The sequence below is a fragment of the Pongo pygmaeus genome, chromosome 18 (assembly GCF_028885625.2).
Source record: "Pongo pygmaeus isolate AG05252 chromosome 18, NHGRI_mPonPyg2-v2.0_pri, whole genome shotgun sequence".
NCBI lineage: Eukaryota > Metazoa > Chordata > Mammalia > Primates > Hominidae > Pongo > Pongo pygmaeus.
Genome location: NC_072391.2, coordinates 44,481,893 through 44,497,707, shown reverse-complemented (window position 1 = coordinate 44,497,707; position 15,815 = coordinate 44,481,893). Strand labels below are relative to the sequence as shown.

The 15,815-nt window shown below is 40.8% G+C and overlaps 2 protein-coding genes across 6 annotated transcripts in view; one reads left to right on the top strand and one right to left on the bottom strand.

The window, feature by feature from the left end:
- PHKB (phosphorylase kinase regulatory subunit beta) overlaps positions 1-12,622 on the bottom strand; it is a 238,194-nt gene extending 225,572 nt beyond the window's left edge. The window contains exons 1-2 of one of the 5 annotated variants that reach the window (XM_054452901.2): positions 12,477-12,602; positions 9,917-10,011 (exon numbers count right to left, since the gene is read on the bottom strand). In XM_054452901.2, the coding sequence (XP_054308876.2) occupies positions 9,917-9,971 (55 nt within the window). In that variant the 5' untranslated portion in view covers positions 9,972-10,011; positions 12,477-12,602. Of the gene's footprint in view, positions 1-9,916; positions 10,029-12,476 lie in introns of all 5 variants that reach the window. The other 4 variants (XM_054452900.2, XM_054452902.2, XM_054452899.2 and 1 more) reach the window with 4 other exon arrangements.
- Positions 12,623-12,660: 38 nt separating this feature from the next.
- Positions 12,661-15,815, top strand: part of ITFG1 (integrin alpha FG-GAP repeat containing 1) — a 300,100-nt gene continuing 296,945 nt past the window's right edge. Inside the window, exons 1-2 of the mRNA XM_054452904.2 lie at positions 12,661-13,065; positions 14,775-14,847. Coding sequence (XP_054308879.2) covers positions 12,858-13,065; positions 14,775-14,847 — 281 coding nt within the window. The 5' untranslated portion in view covers positions 12,661-12,857. The remainder of the gene's footprint in view (positions 13,066-14,774; positions 14,848-15,815) is intronic.

Genomic DNA, 15,815 nt, shown 5'->3' with positions numbered 1-15,815 from the left:
TATATATTTCAAAATTGCTAAAAGAGTAAACTTTAAATGTTTTCATTACGAAAAAAATAGTAAGTATGTGAGGGGCCAGATTTGTTAATTAGCCTGATTTAATTATCCAACACTGTAAGCATATACCAAAACATTATATGGTACCCTGTAAATATATACAATTACTATTCGTCAATTAAAAATAACTTAAAAAAAATTCTCATTAAGGCTGTTGGAAATCACTTAATGTTTAGGTACCACATCTGTTCATCTACACAAACCAACATCCTCAAGAAAATTTGTGAAATATGAACTGAAAGAGAAGAAAGCTATAAACCCAGTAAGTTAAATATAAAGAATAATTCTTTTTTAACGGACTAATAATCATGTGATTGTTGGTAAAATAAACTAATAAAGTCTATAAGAAAAAGGTAACAAATAATAAAATAAAAAACAGCAACAATTGTTTCATCTTTTAAAAACCATTTCTAATCAAGGCAACCAAGGCCTAATGTGAAAAAGAAAATGAGAGCAAGTATGAATGTATTCAAAATACATCATAGAGGCCAGGTGCAGTGGCTCATGCCTATAATCCCAGCACTTTGGGAGGCAGAGTTGGGAGGAGTGCTTGAGCCTGGGAGTTCCAGACCAGCCTGGGCAAAATAGTGAGGACTTGTCTCTACCAAAAAAAAAAAAAAAAAAAAAAAAAAATTAGCCAGGTGTGGTAGTGCACACCTATAGGCCCAGCAGAAGGGAATGCTTGAGCACAGGAGACCGAGGCTGCAGTGAACTGTGATAGTGCCACTGTACTCCACTCCAGCCTGGGTGAAAGAGCAAGACCCTGTCGCAAAAACAAAAACAAACAAACAAAAAAACACACATCCTAGAAGCTACAATGAACCATCAGAAAGCATTTTCAAAACTAAATACATAATATATGCAGTTACAATTTTCTTTTACTTGTTTTCTTTTTATTTATTTTTGAGACAGGGTCTCACTCTGTCACCCAGGCTGGAGTGCAGTGGTGCGACCTCATTGCAGCCTCAACCTTTCGGGCTCAAGCTACCCCTCCTGCCACAACCTCCAACCAGCCATTCCAGGCACCACAACACCTGGCTAATTTTTGTTTTTTTTTTTTTTGAGACGGAGTCTCGCCCTGTCGCCCAGGCTGGAGTGCAGTGGCATGATCTTGGCTCACTGCAAGCTCTGCCTCCCGGGTTCACGCCATTCTCCTGCCTCGGCCTCCCGAGTAGTTGGGATTACAGGCGCCCACCACCACGCCTGGCTAACTTTTTTGTATTTTTAGTAGAGACGAGGTTTCACAGTGTTAGCTAGGATGGTCTTGATCTCCTGATCTCGTCCTGATCTCCTGATCCGCCCGTCTCGGCTTCCCAAAGTGCTGGGATTACAGGCGTGAGCCACCGCACCCGGCCTAATTTTTGTATTTTTTGTAGAGATAGTTTCGTCATGTTGCACATGCTAGTCTCAAACTGGGCTCAAGCAGTCCACCTGCCTTGGCCTTTTGAAGTGCTAGGATTACAGGCATGAGCCACCGCAATGGGCAGTTGTTTTCTAATCAGGGATTTGAAAATAGATGTGTCCCAAAACCATAAGACATGTCCTAATTGCATATATTTTCTAAAAGTCCATTATCTTTTCAGAGGTAAATTAAATGTCTAAATGCATCCTTCTGCCTGAATCAAGCAAAGAATCAAGGACCCTGTGTAGCTTTGCAGACTATTCCTCAGAATAGAAGGGTCAATATGCCATTTTAAAATGTGAAAACAGAATAGCATAATGATATAAAACTAACTGTATCTAAGATTTTACTATATACATACACACATGTATTTCACACATATACTTTTTATTTTTTGAGACGGAGTCTCTCTCTGTCACCCAGGCTGGAGTGCAGTGGTGCAATCTCAGCTCAATGCAAGCTCCGCCTCCTGGGTTCACGCCATTCTCCTGCCTCAGCCTCGCGAGTAGCTGGGACTATAGGTGCCCGCCACCACGCCCGGCTAATTTTTTTGTATTTTTAGTAGAGAGGAGGTTTCACCATGTTAGCCAGGATGGTCTCGATCTCCTGACCTCGTCACACATATACATTTTATATTTGTATATATGCACCTTAATTAATTATGCATTAGAACCTACCTACCATTTATACCTCTGACTCAATAAACTCACTTTCTAAAGTTAGTTTATTCTCCGTTTAACAGGAAATGGGCCACAGGAATATTCTTCCAAAAGTGAGTTTATTGAGTCAGAGATATGTAGATTCTAATGCATAATCAAGGTGGCCACATCTTCTGAATCCAGAATGATGATATACTCAATATCTGTGCCTTCACAGCCATTCACTATCAAACATAGATTGAGTGGCCCTATGCACCCAGCATGGTGCCAGGTGTTAAACATAGAGCTATATGACACACAGCTTCTGCCATGAGGTTGCTCCCTGCCTTTTTGTCACCTTTCAGTCTATTTTTACATAACAGACAGAGAATCATCATAAAATACTAATCCAGCCTTACAACTCCACTGCTTCAAATTTTCACATTCCTTCCATTTATAATAAAATTCAAATATCTTCAAGGCTCCCAAGGCCCTGCCCATCTCAGCCCTTCCTCTCACCCATTCCTGTCATTCACAATGCTTTACCCATAATGGCCTTTTCAGTACGCTTTAAATACCCAGCTCTATCTAGCCCCAGGATCCTCAGCCTAGAGCCCTCCTTACCCCAACTTCTCCACTGACTCCTATTTCTAGGAGTTAAATATCACTTCCAGAGAGGCTTTCCTTGAAGTCCCTACTTCAACCCTGCAGGAGATAGAGAGCTGATGAGTGGTGTTAAGCAACCACTTAAGGGTTAGTTCATTTTAGAAAAATCACCCAGGCAACAATAGTGTGCATTGACTAGGGTGATAGTACAAGGAGAGGTTATGGCTCTAGTAGCAAAGTTCAGTAGGAAACAACTGGAGGAGTCCAGGAGAGAGACAGAGTGAATGTATACAAAAGCACTGGTCACCTTGAGCTCTGCATAAATTCCATCAGGCTATTAGCTCTCTCAACCAGTATTATTTATTACAAACTTCCTGCATCAGAGAGGTCCAATAAACATCAGTTAATTAGAAATGAATGAAAGAAGAAGAGTAAACATCAAGAAGACATCAATAGTAACCACTGTTGTTTATTTATGGAGTACTAGGCACTATAGTTGAAGAAGAGAAGGAAGGCAGCAGTGGCTAGGAGAATAGGGTCTGCCAGAGTTTGGGTGACTTTAAGTAAGTTACTTTACTTCCCTGTGCTTTGAGTTTTTCAAAAGGGGATAGTAATAATACCTACAAAAGAGGATGTTGGGAACAGGCCCCCAAAATATGGCCATAAACTAGCCCCAAAACTGGCCATAAACAAAATCTCTGCAGCACTATGATATGTTCATGATGGCCATAACGCCCACGCTGGAAGGTTGTGGGTTTAAGGAATGAGGGCTAGGAACACCTGGCCCGCCCAGGGCAGAAAACCGCTTAAGGGCATTCTTAAGCCACAAACAATACCATGAGCGATCTGTGCCTTAAGGACATGTTCCTGCTGCAGTTAACTAGCCCAACCCATTCCTTTAATTCGGCCCATCCCTTGTTTCCCATAAGGGATACTTTTAGTTAATTTAATATCTATAGAAACAATGCTAATGACTGGCTTGCTGTGAATAAATACGTGGGTAAATCTCTGTTAGAGGCTCTCAGCTCTGAAGGCTGTGAGACCCCTGATTTCCCACTTCACACCTCTGTATTTCTGTGTGTGTGTCTTTAATTCCTCTAGCGCCGCTGGGTTAGGGTCTCCCCAACCGAACTGGTCTATGCAAGAGGATTTCTGTGAGATTTAAATGTAAAGCACTACTTGTAACACATTAAGTACTCAATAAAGATTAGCTGCTTAAAAAGTTGTCACTGCTGTCATCATAGCATGAAAAATCATTATTATCATTAGTACTACTACTACCACCACTAGGTACTTCCTAGACATTACTTCATCTTCACAAAAAAACTATTATCTCCATTCCATAGTATGGAAAATTAAGTGCAAAACATTAGACACAATTTGTTTGGTTTTAGGGGGAAAAACATTTTGTTTATTTATTTCTAATAATTTCAAATTTTGTTTTAGATTTAGGGGTACATGTGCAAGTTTGTTACCTGGGTATATTATGTGATGCTGAGGTTTGGGGTGTGAACGATCCCATCATTCAGGCAGTGAATAAAGAACCCAACAGTTAGTTTTTCAACCCCTTCCCTGTCCCTCTCCCTCACTCTCCCCTCTAGCAGTCCCCAGTTTCTACTGTTGCCATGTTTATGTCCATGAGTACCCAATGTTTAGCTCCCACTTACGAGAACATGCAGTAGTATTTGGTTTTCTGTTCTTGTGTTAATTCACTTAGGATAATGGCCTCCAGCTGTATTCATGTTGCTGCAAAGGACATGATTTAATTCTTTCCACAGCTGTGAATTATTCCCTGTGGAATAAAGAAAATGTGGAATAAAGAAAAATTCCACATTTTCTTTATCCAACCCACTGTTATTGGGCACCTAGGTTGATTCCATGTCTTTGCTATTGAGTTCACACAGTTTGTAAGTATCAGTACTAGTATTTGAACCTAGTTGTATGAGTCTAACATCTATATAATAACCACATTATGACACTGTCTCTCAAAAGAAGCAGGACAGTCTCCAGTGTGATAGATACTATATGATTTACTGAACTTTTTTTATGTTCCAGGCACTCTTCTGGACTCTAGGGATACAGCTATGAAGAAAACAAGTATTCTAGTGGATGAAGATGAACAGGAAAACTAAGAAGGGGGAAAAAATTACCTAATAATAAGGACACTACAGAGAATTAAAATTAAGAGTGATGTGTCTGGGAGCTACTTAGATTGGGTGGGCAGAAAAAGCCTTTCTAAGGAGGCTACATTTAAGATGAGAACCTAAAACTCAACCAGAAGGAACAAGCTGCCCAAACAGCAGTATAGAGAGCTTTCCAGGCAGATAAAATAGCTATTACAGAGAGCCTAAAAAGCTATACTACAGAGCCTAAAGTGCAAATTAGATTGCATCTCATGGACCCAAAGATAGCAGTGGAGAAGAAGAGGAGAATTCTGTGAAGAGGTCAGAGGGGCAGGCAAAAGCCATGTCACCTGGGACTTTGTCATTCAAAGGAAGGAAATGTATAATTTATTTTTATTTATTTATTTATTTTATTTTTTGAGACACAGTTTCGATCTTGTTGCCCAGGCTGGAGTGCAATGGCATGATCTCAGCTCACTGCAACCTCTACCTCCTGGGTTCAAGTGATTCTTCTGCCTCAGCTTCCCGAGTAGCTGAGATTACAGGTGCATGCCACCATACCTGGCTAATTTTTTGTATTATTAGTAGAGACAGGGTTTCACCATGTTGGCCAGGCTGATCTCGAACTTCTAACCTCGGGTAACCCACCCACCTCAGCCTCCCACAGTGCTGGGATTATAGGCGTGAGCCTGGGAATGTAGATTTTATGCTAAGTAATGACAGATAGAATGGGAGGGCTTTAAGTGGGAAAGTGACATGAGCTGACTTACATTTCTTAAAGACCCATCTCACTGCTGGGCAGAGAACAGACTGTAGCGAGATAAGAATGAGGAGACAGGAAATCAGCCTATTTCTGTAGTGTAGACCAGAGATAAAAGTGGCTTGGACTAGGGAGGTAGGAGTACAGCTGGAGAAAAACAGATTTGATATGTGTTTTAGCGGTGGAGTGGAAAGATTTTACAGATTAACTGAATAAAAAGGTTGAAGGAAAGAGAGGAATAACCTTTTTAGCTTGAGTAGCTGGAAGAATAATGGTTTAGTTTAATGAAATGAAGTATATTTAAGGAGGAACATGATTGGGATAAGAATAAGAGTAGAAAATAAGAGTTCTGTTTTGTTCAGGTTACATTTGAAATGCCCATCATATAACCATTTGGAAATGTGCATAGATATCTGGATCAGAATCATGAATTCTAGGGAGTTCCTCTTACTCTTTCTCTCATTTCACAAAAGACTGAAGATAAAATAGCACAAGGAAAATAGCTTTTAGAATGCACAATGTGAGTACTGGTGATAATCTAAAGCAGTGAGACAAGCTGTTGTGCTCTTCATGAAACCACTTCATTTATGAAATGTGAAGCATCATTTTTGCTGAGCATAATGACACAGCCTGAGGGTCAATGAGATTCATGCCAAGGGGGTTAAGTCATACGATATGGCCTCTATTTCCTAAATCTTGTAAGATTACAGGGCAGGTCCTAGTAAGAGGTCAGAGGTCCAAGTAGGATACAATTAAGGAGTGCTTCTGAGAATTCCATGCTACATGAAGGGAGCCCAGTGCATATCTGAGACAAAAATATCTTTTAAGTATACATAAAATAACAACTGCTCTACCTGCAATCTAATAGGAGTTTCCATGGAAACTATCAGAAACAATTTCTTTAGAGTTACAGTGATTACTGACAAAAATAAGATGGACATAGAGTAAAATAAAAGCTAAATTTACAAAATGAAATGGACCATATTAAATAGCACAGCTCTATTAATATTAAATTCTGAGTAATCTGATTCAAGCTAGTTGTATTTAAGCATGACAGATTTTCTTAAAATGGCTATTTTGAGGGTAGATACCAAAATGAGAGAGATAAGAAATCATATTTGTTGTATATAAGTCATTAGTCTTTAATACACATCAGCAATATTGTAAAAGACACATATTTTTAGGAAAGATAACTAAAATTTATTGAGCAGTTACTAAATATCAGGTGTTTTGCATATAACATCTTGTTTGATCGTCACAATAATCTCTCCAGGTAGGTTTTATTAACATCATTTTTACAAAGCAAGAAGCAGAATCTCAAAAAGATATAGCTTCCTCAGGATCAAATAGGTAGTAAACAACAGAGCCTGAATCAGACCCAGGTGTAGGTGAACACCAAATGTACACCCTTTCATTAGGCTCTTAAAGGAGGCCACAACCCCCAAGAGTTCAGGAGACTCAGGCCTATGTTCTCTTCCAATCACAAGAATCTTTTTGATTAGTTGATGGTTAGATTAGTTAACTGAAAACAAGGCTGCTATATAAATTCCTTAAAAAAACAATATCAGGCATACACAATTGAAAGTTTTGTTTTGCCCAGAATATACAATAAAATTTTAACAGGTACTGATTTGCCCATCAAATTAAATTAACAAAAGAAAGTTAATCAAAGAACATAAAGAGAAACAAGTAAATGAAAAGACTCAAGTCCTATGTTGAAGCTCACTTATCAGCTGGCTGATAAACTTAGGGAGCCAAGGTAGATAAGCTCATGAGCCATTATAAAAAGGAATAATCTCTTAAATTATCTTTGTCATTTAAGAATAAAAGCAAAAATGCCAAGCCGTTTCCTACCTCATCACAATATGCTATAACCATTATTCCAAGTAATTGAACTGTATTGCCAAGGTGATTGCTACAGCTGACCAACTATGCTAACTTAATATAACTGTAGTGGCCACATGAGAAACGGAAGGAATCTAAGGTATTGAATACTACATTCGTTCTCTAATAATTATTTAATTTATTTTGGCTGTTTAATTTCTTTATAAATTCTTGGTTTTGTACATTTGACTCCAAGGGTCTTTAAAGAAAAACCTGAATATCTAGATCCCTCTTTCAGTTTAAGCAGTCAAAACAAACTTCAACCACAGCAAATACTAGTACATTAGTAGTGACAGCACAACTCAAGTATGCACACACAGAAATACAGGATTCACACTAAATTCCATAAAGAGGAGAAACAAAGAAAAAACAAAAAGCAGAAACATATCTAGAAGGAATATGAAGGGTTAAAATACATAAAACAATGCAGGTACATTGAAAATAAATTTTTCAAAATCAAGATACTACTGGCTTTCACTTTTGGCAATACTGGATAGTTTCTGGCCAAAGTACCAATGAAAAGCTCAGCTGTGAAGCAACGATGTGCTTTAAAATAATTGTCAAATGAAATCGCACAATAAAACATATGCCTATAAAGATAATGTCCAAAGAACTACAATAGGGGAAAGCAAATCATTTCCAATATAAATGGAGTATTTCTAAATAAGTAAGAAATTATAAATGCAAACCACTCAGAGTACTTAAATGCAAACACGACAGGCCACATTCAAAACACAATGCAAAGTTAAGCCTAACACCAGCAGGTATGGTACTTATTATTTTAACAAATACAAATTTTAAGTGTGTCTTTATAGTTTTACTAAGTTTTGGTTAGATGAACTCCCAAAAAAGTGTCAACATTGAAAGTAATGTATAAAGAATCATTCTTCAAAATGGATTATAACACTAAAGTTTGATATTTTTCTAGTCTGTTTCTTGGTGCATTCTATTTCAATTTGATGATACAGTACAGGAAAAGCATCTTGTATATGCCTTCAAACACTCTATGTAATGTTAAAGCACAGTTCTTGGGTTTAGAAATTTTCAGGACTGTTGACGCATAAAAGCTATCTTTAAACATTCTATTTCCCCATTACTACTGAATGACTCTGCTAATGCTTAAAACCACTTTCCTTCTTAGTAAAAAAGCCAAGATGGAAAACAGAGCTCGGTGCTTATAAGGAAAGAAAACAGAGTCTAGAGATATATGTCCTCCTGTTCTTTTAGTTCAAAGATAAAATCAGAAATCAATTGGCATTGTTATTATATAATATTTTGTCATTTAGCAGATGACACCTAGAGATAGAAATCATTTTAGTTCCTTAAAGAGTTTTTGTTTTCTCCTGTTTGATTCTTCCTTAAGCTATTTCTTATTTATTTTCTTTAAGATTTTCCTCCTCTATCTTGCCAGAACAGGACTTGAAATATAAATGAAAATGAAGAGGGAGAAACACTTCTGAAAGGCTATGGTGAAGCCAAGGAGTTTTCACTGTGTTTGGGGGTGCTCATCTCACATTTGCCTGTTCATGAGTCCTGAGGCTTGAAATATTCTGCTTAAGAGGCATTACAGAAAAGGTAGCCTCTTACCAGCAGGCTTCTCCGAGTTTTCCAGTACATAATAGGTTTTAAATGGCCCAAGTTAGGCCACAACTACAGAAAAGGGCTATAAATGCCTCAGTTTTCATTTCAGCTATGTGGCCACCTAACTAAATGTGTGTCTTGTTCCGTAAAGTGACACCGAATACATCCAAAGGCCTGGTTGCTAATGGGAATGCATAGGTAATCATGTCTGGGTCCATAAATCACCCAGAAATTGTTTTCAAAATCCTGTGCACACGTCTGAAGAGCAATTCCATAGCTTTCATCCAGCTCTCAAAGGGGTGCATCAACACAACGGTCAAAGAGCCATTGTGCCAAAATCTGTTCCAGCCTTTACACCAGGATGCCACAGGATAAAGGCCAAAGCACATGGCCTTAAAATATTCCCTGGGGCAAGTCGCTTCCTGTCTGTGAAAATGTATATATTAATAACCTGCTTCACAGTAAGCTGATGAAGAATAGATAAGTGGGATGTTGACCAAAAATTCCTAATTTGTAGAAGTTACTTCCATTGTGGCAAGAAGACAAAAATCATTTAAGAAATATGCTATGTGCACATTTGACAATGGGAGCTCCCAGACACTAAGGAACTGCCTCTGCTCAAACAGCTTGCAAATACCAGGGCAGGCACTCCACTCTCAGTCCTTTTCACATCCCACATGAGAAGAACACAATAGGCCACATTCAAAACACAATGCAAAGTTAAACAAAACACCAGCCGGGTACTCAGGCCTGGGCCCACCAAAGAAGAAATAAACACATAATGATATCTTATAGAGAAATCAACCTTCAGAAACAAAGGTATTTAAAATTACCAAGTGACCCTTTTGGGGTCTACAACACTTACCAGACCTTAAGAAAGCGGAAGACGGAGAGACGACTGCATCAGGTGAGCAGGCCATTTCAAATTGTTGGCTCTAATCATAAGCGTCTCAGGCTAAGCTATGGCAATTTTAAAACTGTTTAGTAAAGGTTAGAAGCAATCAGTGTTACATTAATTGAAAGCAGTGTGAGCAGTTATTAACATGATGCAGTATGCAACAAAGGCAGCAACTGAGGATCGTTATAATTTTATTTTCTCTTTTATGACTTGAAAATGTGATTTTCTTTGCTTTGATAAATTACACTTGCTCATATGGATGAGGCAGAAACTATATAATATCCACTGATTAAACATTACATAAAAGTAGTATCCTCTAGTGTGCAGCGAAGTAATTATGCTACTATGTAACAATGCTCAGAACTCTGTAGGGAGGACTCTACTGGAGTCAGGTTAGTCAAGTTTCTAACAAAGCTCCATTTATATATTCTTCTAAAAGTAACAAACAGAATCAAGTTGATTGCTTTTAATGACACAGGAAGTTATTAACTCGAGTTATTAGCTTTATCCTCTGTACTTCATATACTTATAAGAATCTGAAACCTCAAATTTAACTATTAATTTGGAGGAATGACTTCAAGTGGTATCTCTTTTTACTACTATGATGTAAACATACAGGAACATTCAACATTGATACCATGCACTTTGCACATAAAAGTGGATTTAAATAACTGCACTCAACAACAGTTAACACTAGAATTTTTTTTCTCAGCTAAGAAAAGAGAAGTAAGATTTTCAAAGCTTACTGTTATGACATGCATTTCAGAGGAAACAAAGACTGACGAAGAAAATAAACTCTATGAGCTTATGAAAGTTAAAGAGAAATGTTGCAAAAATATATGTTGGGGGCAGTACTCAGGTCCCTGTAAGAAAACTCCAGTTACTCTCTTTGTTCAGACATAACCAATCCAATAACACTTTTTATATCCAGATAGCCACATCATTAGTAGCCAACTCAGTATTTCTATATCACACAAAAACAATTTAAGAAAAAGTGTGAAACAAATACATGTGACTATTCCAAGTCACTTTATTGATTCTTAGTAGTACTAAGGACTACTTTTTGAAAAAATTATCTCATACTTCATAGATGGTAATTTTGCTATAACCCTAAGTATATAAAGCTGAACTTTTTGTAAGGTATAAAAAACAGAGTGTTGGGTGTATGATTTCTGAAATTAGATTTTCAGAAATTAGATTTACTTTCTCCAAAAAAAAAAAAAAAAAAAAAAAAAGTCAGTGTGCACAACAGACAACTAAGAACTTCACAAATGGGAAAAGCCCAAAACGTAAGGAGGACATATTAGGTGAGAAAATAATTTCTTTTTTTTTTTGAGACGGAGTCTCGCTCTGTCGCTCTGGCTGGAGTGCAGTGGTGCGACCTCCACTCACTGCAGCCTCTGCCTCCCAGGTTCAAGCAATTCTCCTGCCTCAGACTCCCGAGTAGCTGGGGTTACAGGTGCCCGCCACCACGCCCAGGTAATTTTTGTATTTTTAGTAGAGATGGGGTTTTACCAGGTTGGCCAGGCTGGTCTCGAACTCCTGACCTCAGGTGATCCGCCCGCCTCAGCCTCCCAAAGTGCTAGGATTACAGGCGTGAGCCACCGCGCCCGTCCGAAAATAATTTCTTAATATCAATGCAAGTGCAAAGTTAATTTTCCTAGCTAACACCTTTCACACCCGCCTCCCAATAATGACATAGTTCGTCAATTCTTTAAAAGGGAAGCTCCTTAGCTGAAAACCTGCATTCCGCCTTTCACCTTTCCTGTTTAAGTGCATGCCTTTTGTTCAAGATTATATCCAGCCAACCAGGAATACGGGAAGTTTTAATAACGCCACAAGTCATGACGTTGCAATTTGAACAAGTCAGTTCGGGACACCTGGAACTGTTAAAACTGCCTGCAAGGCACCTTCTGACCTCTATGCTTTTGGGTTTGGAAACCACACAACCTGGATCCACTTACGAGCCCTTTTCTTTCTGAGCCCTAACTATACTCTTCAAGATCTGAGGCCCAGTCTCCTTCAGTTTCTGCTAGACAGATGACAGGTCTACTGCTTAGAATCTGTGGGGAATGTAAAAGGGATATAAGACATAAGGCAAGGAGCCCAGACGCCGGCTTTCTGCAGCCAGATCGTAGTTACATCTGACTTGGTCTGATTAAGCTACCTGACTTTTGCAGAGAACATTCACAGGGAGGACACATTCCCTTTCCCAGGAATGTGCCGCCGCCTGATTTTTAAGTTAAGAAGACTCTAAGGGAAGTCCGGACCGCTGCCTACTTTCCGAGTGGGGATCACAAGCGGAATAGAGTCGGGGGCACACACAGAGTGGAGCTGGCTCTGCTACCTAATTTTTAGAGGTGGAGGAAGACATCAGAAACAAGGCCAGGGCCGCCACCTGCTTTCTAAGGGGGAACTCGGGGCACAGGTTCATTCCCAGGGCCCCCACCTGCCTCCCGCCAAGGCGCTTGAGGGGAAGCACCACCCAAGGTACTCGGGTGGGGGGCGGCGCCCCAGCCAGCCAAACCTGAGCGCTTGGTCCGAGCTCTTCGCTCCAAGACCTTCCAGCTCACTTCTGCCGTGAGCCCCGCCGCCCCCGCCATCGCGCTCCGGTCGCCGCCTTGGCCACCGCCCGCGGGGCCTCCTGTCAGCAATGCCGGGCTACGCCCCCCGCACGACACTGTCGGGAGGCGCGCCTGCCGGAAGTGAGCGTGAGGGCGGCTTTCACCCTGGCTCCACTGCCTTTTTAGCGTCGGAAGGGCAGCCCTAGTGGGAGAGAGAAAAAGGAGTCGGCAGCGGCTCTTACGCGTCCCGGGGCTGCGCGCCACTCTCTCGGCCGGTAACGCGGTGCTTTGCGGCTGCCGTCAAGCGCGGCGTTGGGCCGGCGGGCGGGGGCCGAGGGGCTGCCATGGCGGCGGCGGGCCGGCTGCCGAGCTCCTGGGCGCTCTTGTCGCCGCTCCTCGCGGGGCTTACACTACTGGGAGTCGGGCCGGTCCCAGCGCGGGCGCTGCACAACGTCACGGCCGAGCTCTTTGGGGCCGAGGCCTGGGGCACCCTTGCGGCTTTCGGGGACCTCAACTCCGACAAGCAGACGGACCTCTTCGTGCTGCGGGAAAGTCAGTGCTTGCCGGGCCCTCCCTCTGTTCGCTGTCCGTGTGCCCCTCCCGGTGTTCCCCAAACCCATTGCCCAATGGCCGGTCCTTCTGCATTTCCTGGCCCTTCTCTCCCAGCCCTGTGGCCTTCCCTTTAGCATTCTTAACAGCTTGTTCTTTTGCACCACCCTTTCCAACCCGAGGTTCTGACCCAGCTACCCTACAGTTTGACCTACCCCTAAAAGCCCTGACAGCACCCCAGTTTTGTTCCTAAGAAGTCTGCGGCCTTCACTCAGTCACCTTACCTCCTCCTCCCCATGGAATCACTTGTCTTCCAAAGTGCTTCCTGATTCCTAGGAATCTTTGTAGCTTGCCTCAACGTTCGCTCCCAAGGCCCACTCATTCCTATTTTGCTTCAGTCTTCCTTCCCCGTTGATGAACAGGAAAAGGTGCAACTTGACAATCTCTTCTCATAGGGGGTTTCTCCTTGCCTCCCCACCTACCTAATTCGCCCACCCCTCTCTTTGTCAAGGCCACAGCTTTCTATGAAGCGAATGTACCCTTCCAAGGGCCTAAACACTAAACAGGTCACACAAGCATTTTGCAGGGACCACTGATAAACCCAGTGCCCCCTTGGGAAAGCAGTCTCAAACTACAGAAATTTCTCTCTTGAGCTGCCTGTTCTTTCGTGTACTCCTTCCTCACCTTGGTCATCACCTTAGTGTTCCAAATGTCTACTTTCTTTGCTAACTTGTTCTTGGAAATTCTTTGCTTTGACCATCGTTAAACTAACTTTTTTGTAAATCTTGATGCTGACAGTGGGCATTAGGGGGTCTTAGCGTTCTAGAGTACCTACAGAAGCAGGTGCTGCTTAAAGATCAATGCTGTGAAGGAAGGAAGAAAGAGCTACTCAGAGCTTGCCTGACGGGATCCTGAACCAGACTTCTTGGAGCCCTTGCCGGGATGCAGGAGCCTCTTACAGACCCTGAATATTTTCCCAGTCTTTTTGACTCATTTTGCAGTGTACTGCCAAACCTGTTGCTGCTGTGTCCAAACTGGATACAGAGAGTAGCCTTGACTTTAAAGATGGCCTGTGTTTGGTTAAACAATTCCAAAAGTCTGTCTCAATGAGTGCTAATTGAGCGCCAAGAATGTGTCAGCCTCTGGAGGATGGCCCCATAGGAGGAGGGTCTTGGAGGATTCAGCATTTTCTGCTCACATGCTTAATTATGTCCTTGTCAGATATCTACAGTGGGAGTCCCTGCATCCTTGGTGTGATGCATCTGTGTAATGAACCAAACAGCCTTACAAGGGACAGCATTGCTAGATTCGGGGAAGACAAGTCTTGACATGTAGTATAGTTATAAGGCGTCTTCTTTATATGGTTCTTTTAAGTCAACCAATCTGACTCCTTGCAGAATCCACTGGCTTCAGTTTCTCTTAATCAGCTCTTGAAAAGCTCTTGAACAGCTTTTTCCCCTGTTCATCCTTTCTATTCCTCTGCTACTTTGAACATTGAACTTGTGATATAATGTTAGGCATCTCCATTGGACTAGTGGGACTATGCTTGAGAGGGCAGATGAACTGGAGTAGAATAAAAGTTTTCTTGTTGAGAAGAACTGGAGTAGAATAAAAGTTTTCTTGTTGAGAACAGTGCCCAGAAACCTTGTAACCACTGATTAGATATCTTACCAACAAACATTTTTCTAATATCATATATTTGTTTTCTTTAGGAAGTGACTTAATCGTCTTTTTGGCAGACCAGAATGCACCCTATTTTAAACCCAAAGTAAAGGTATCTTTCAGGTAAGTACAAATATGATTATTTTGATAAAACTTTAGTCATTAATGTAATAATGGGTATGCAGTAGCTGATTGGATTGTCTTTAAAGTCAGCCTTACCTATAGTGTTGAGACGCAAAACCACTATTTGCGAGGTATGAGTAGCAAGTGATTTTTTGGAAAAATAGTGAAAATACCAAAGTTTAAAAATGACTTTAAAGAAATAAATTTGAGTGGATCCAGGTTTGTTTCTATATAAACACCCTTTATTTCCTTGCAAGCTCATATGCCTTCTTCAGTGTGTCTCATTCTGTGCCTCATCTTGAGGGAGCAGTCACTCACAGTAGTCTCATTGTATTAACCATGTATTGTGTTTTGTGGAAGAGGGGCCTATTTTGCAGTGGGGAAAAAGTCAGTGTTCTAATTTTTTTGTGTAATTGACTGATAGATGGTGAGTTTTTAAGGTTGACTTGGAAGGAATTCAAGTTTAATTATCTGAATTTTTTAAATGTTCAGGTAATAGTTATTTTTCTTTTCTGTGGTTGGCATTGCATGAAACAGTGACCACCCCCACACCTCTACCTCCATGATAGTGACCCAACACAGTTTTGAAACTACATTCATTTGAAACTACAAACTACATTTGAAGCAAGCATTTGTGGCTGTCTGAATTCAAGCAAGAAGAGATGGGTCAGTGCAGGCCAAAGGGGCAGCTTCCAGAGTCATGGAACTTGAGCTTGACCTTAGTATAAGTAAAAAGGTGAAGATGTTCAACTTGGAAATTCAACTTTGGGGACAGAGCATTTATAAGAGATAAAAGTAAGAACAGCATGTTATGAAGAGGAGGTAGAAAGATCTGCCTGACAAAAGTGGAAGGTACACTTTGGAGAGTTAAGGACTAAGAACATGAGATAAGAAGGGCAGACTGGGAGCCTTCAGATATAAAAAAGAGTTTGAATGCAGTCCCATTAGAAGAGGGGAATCATCAGGTC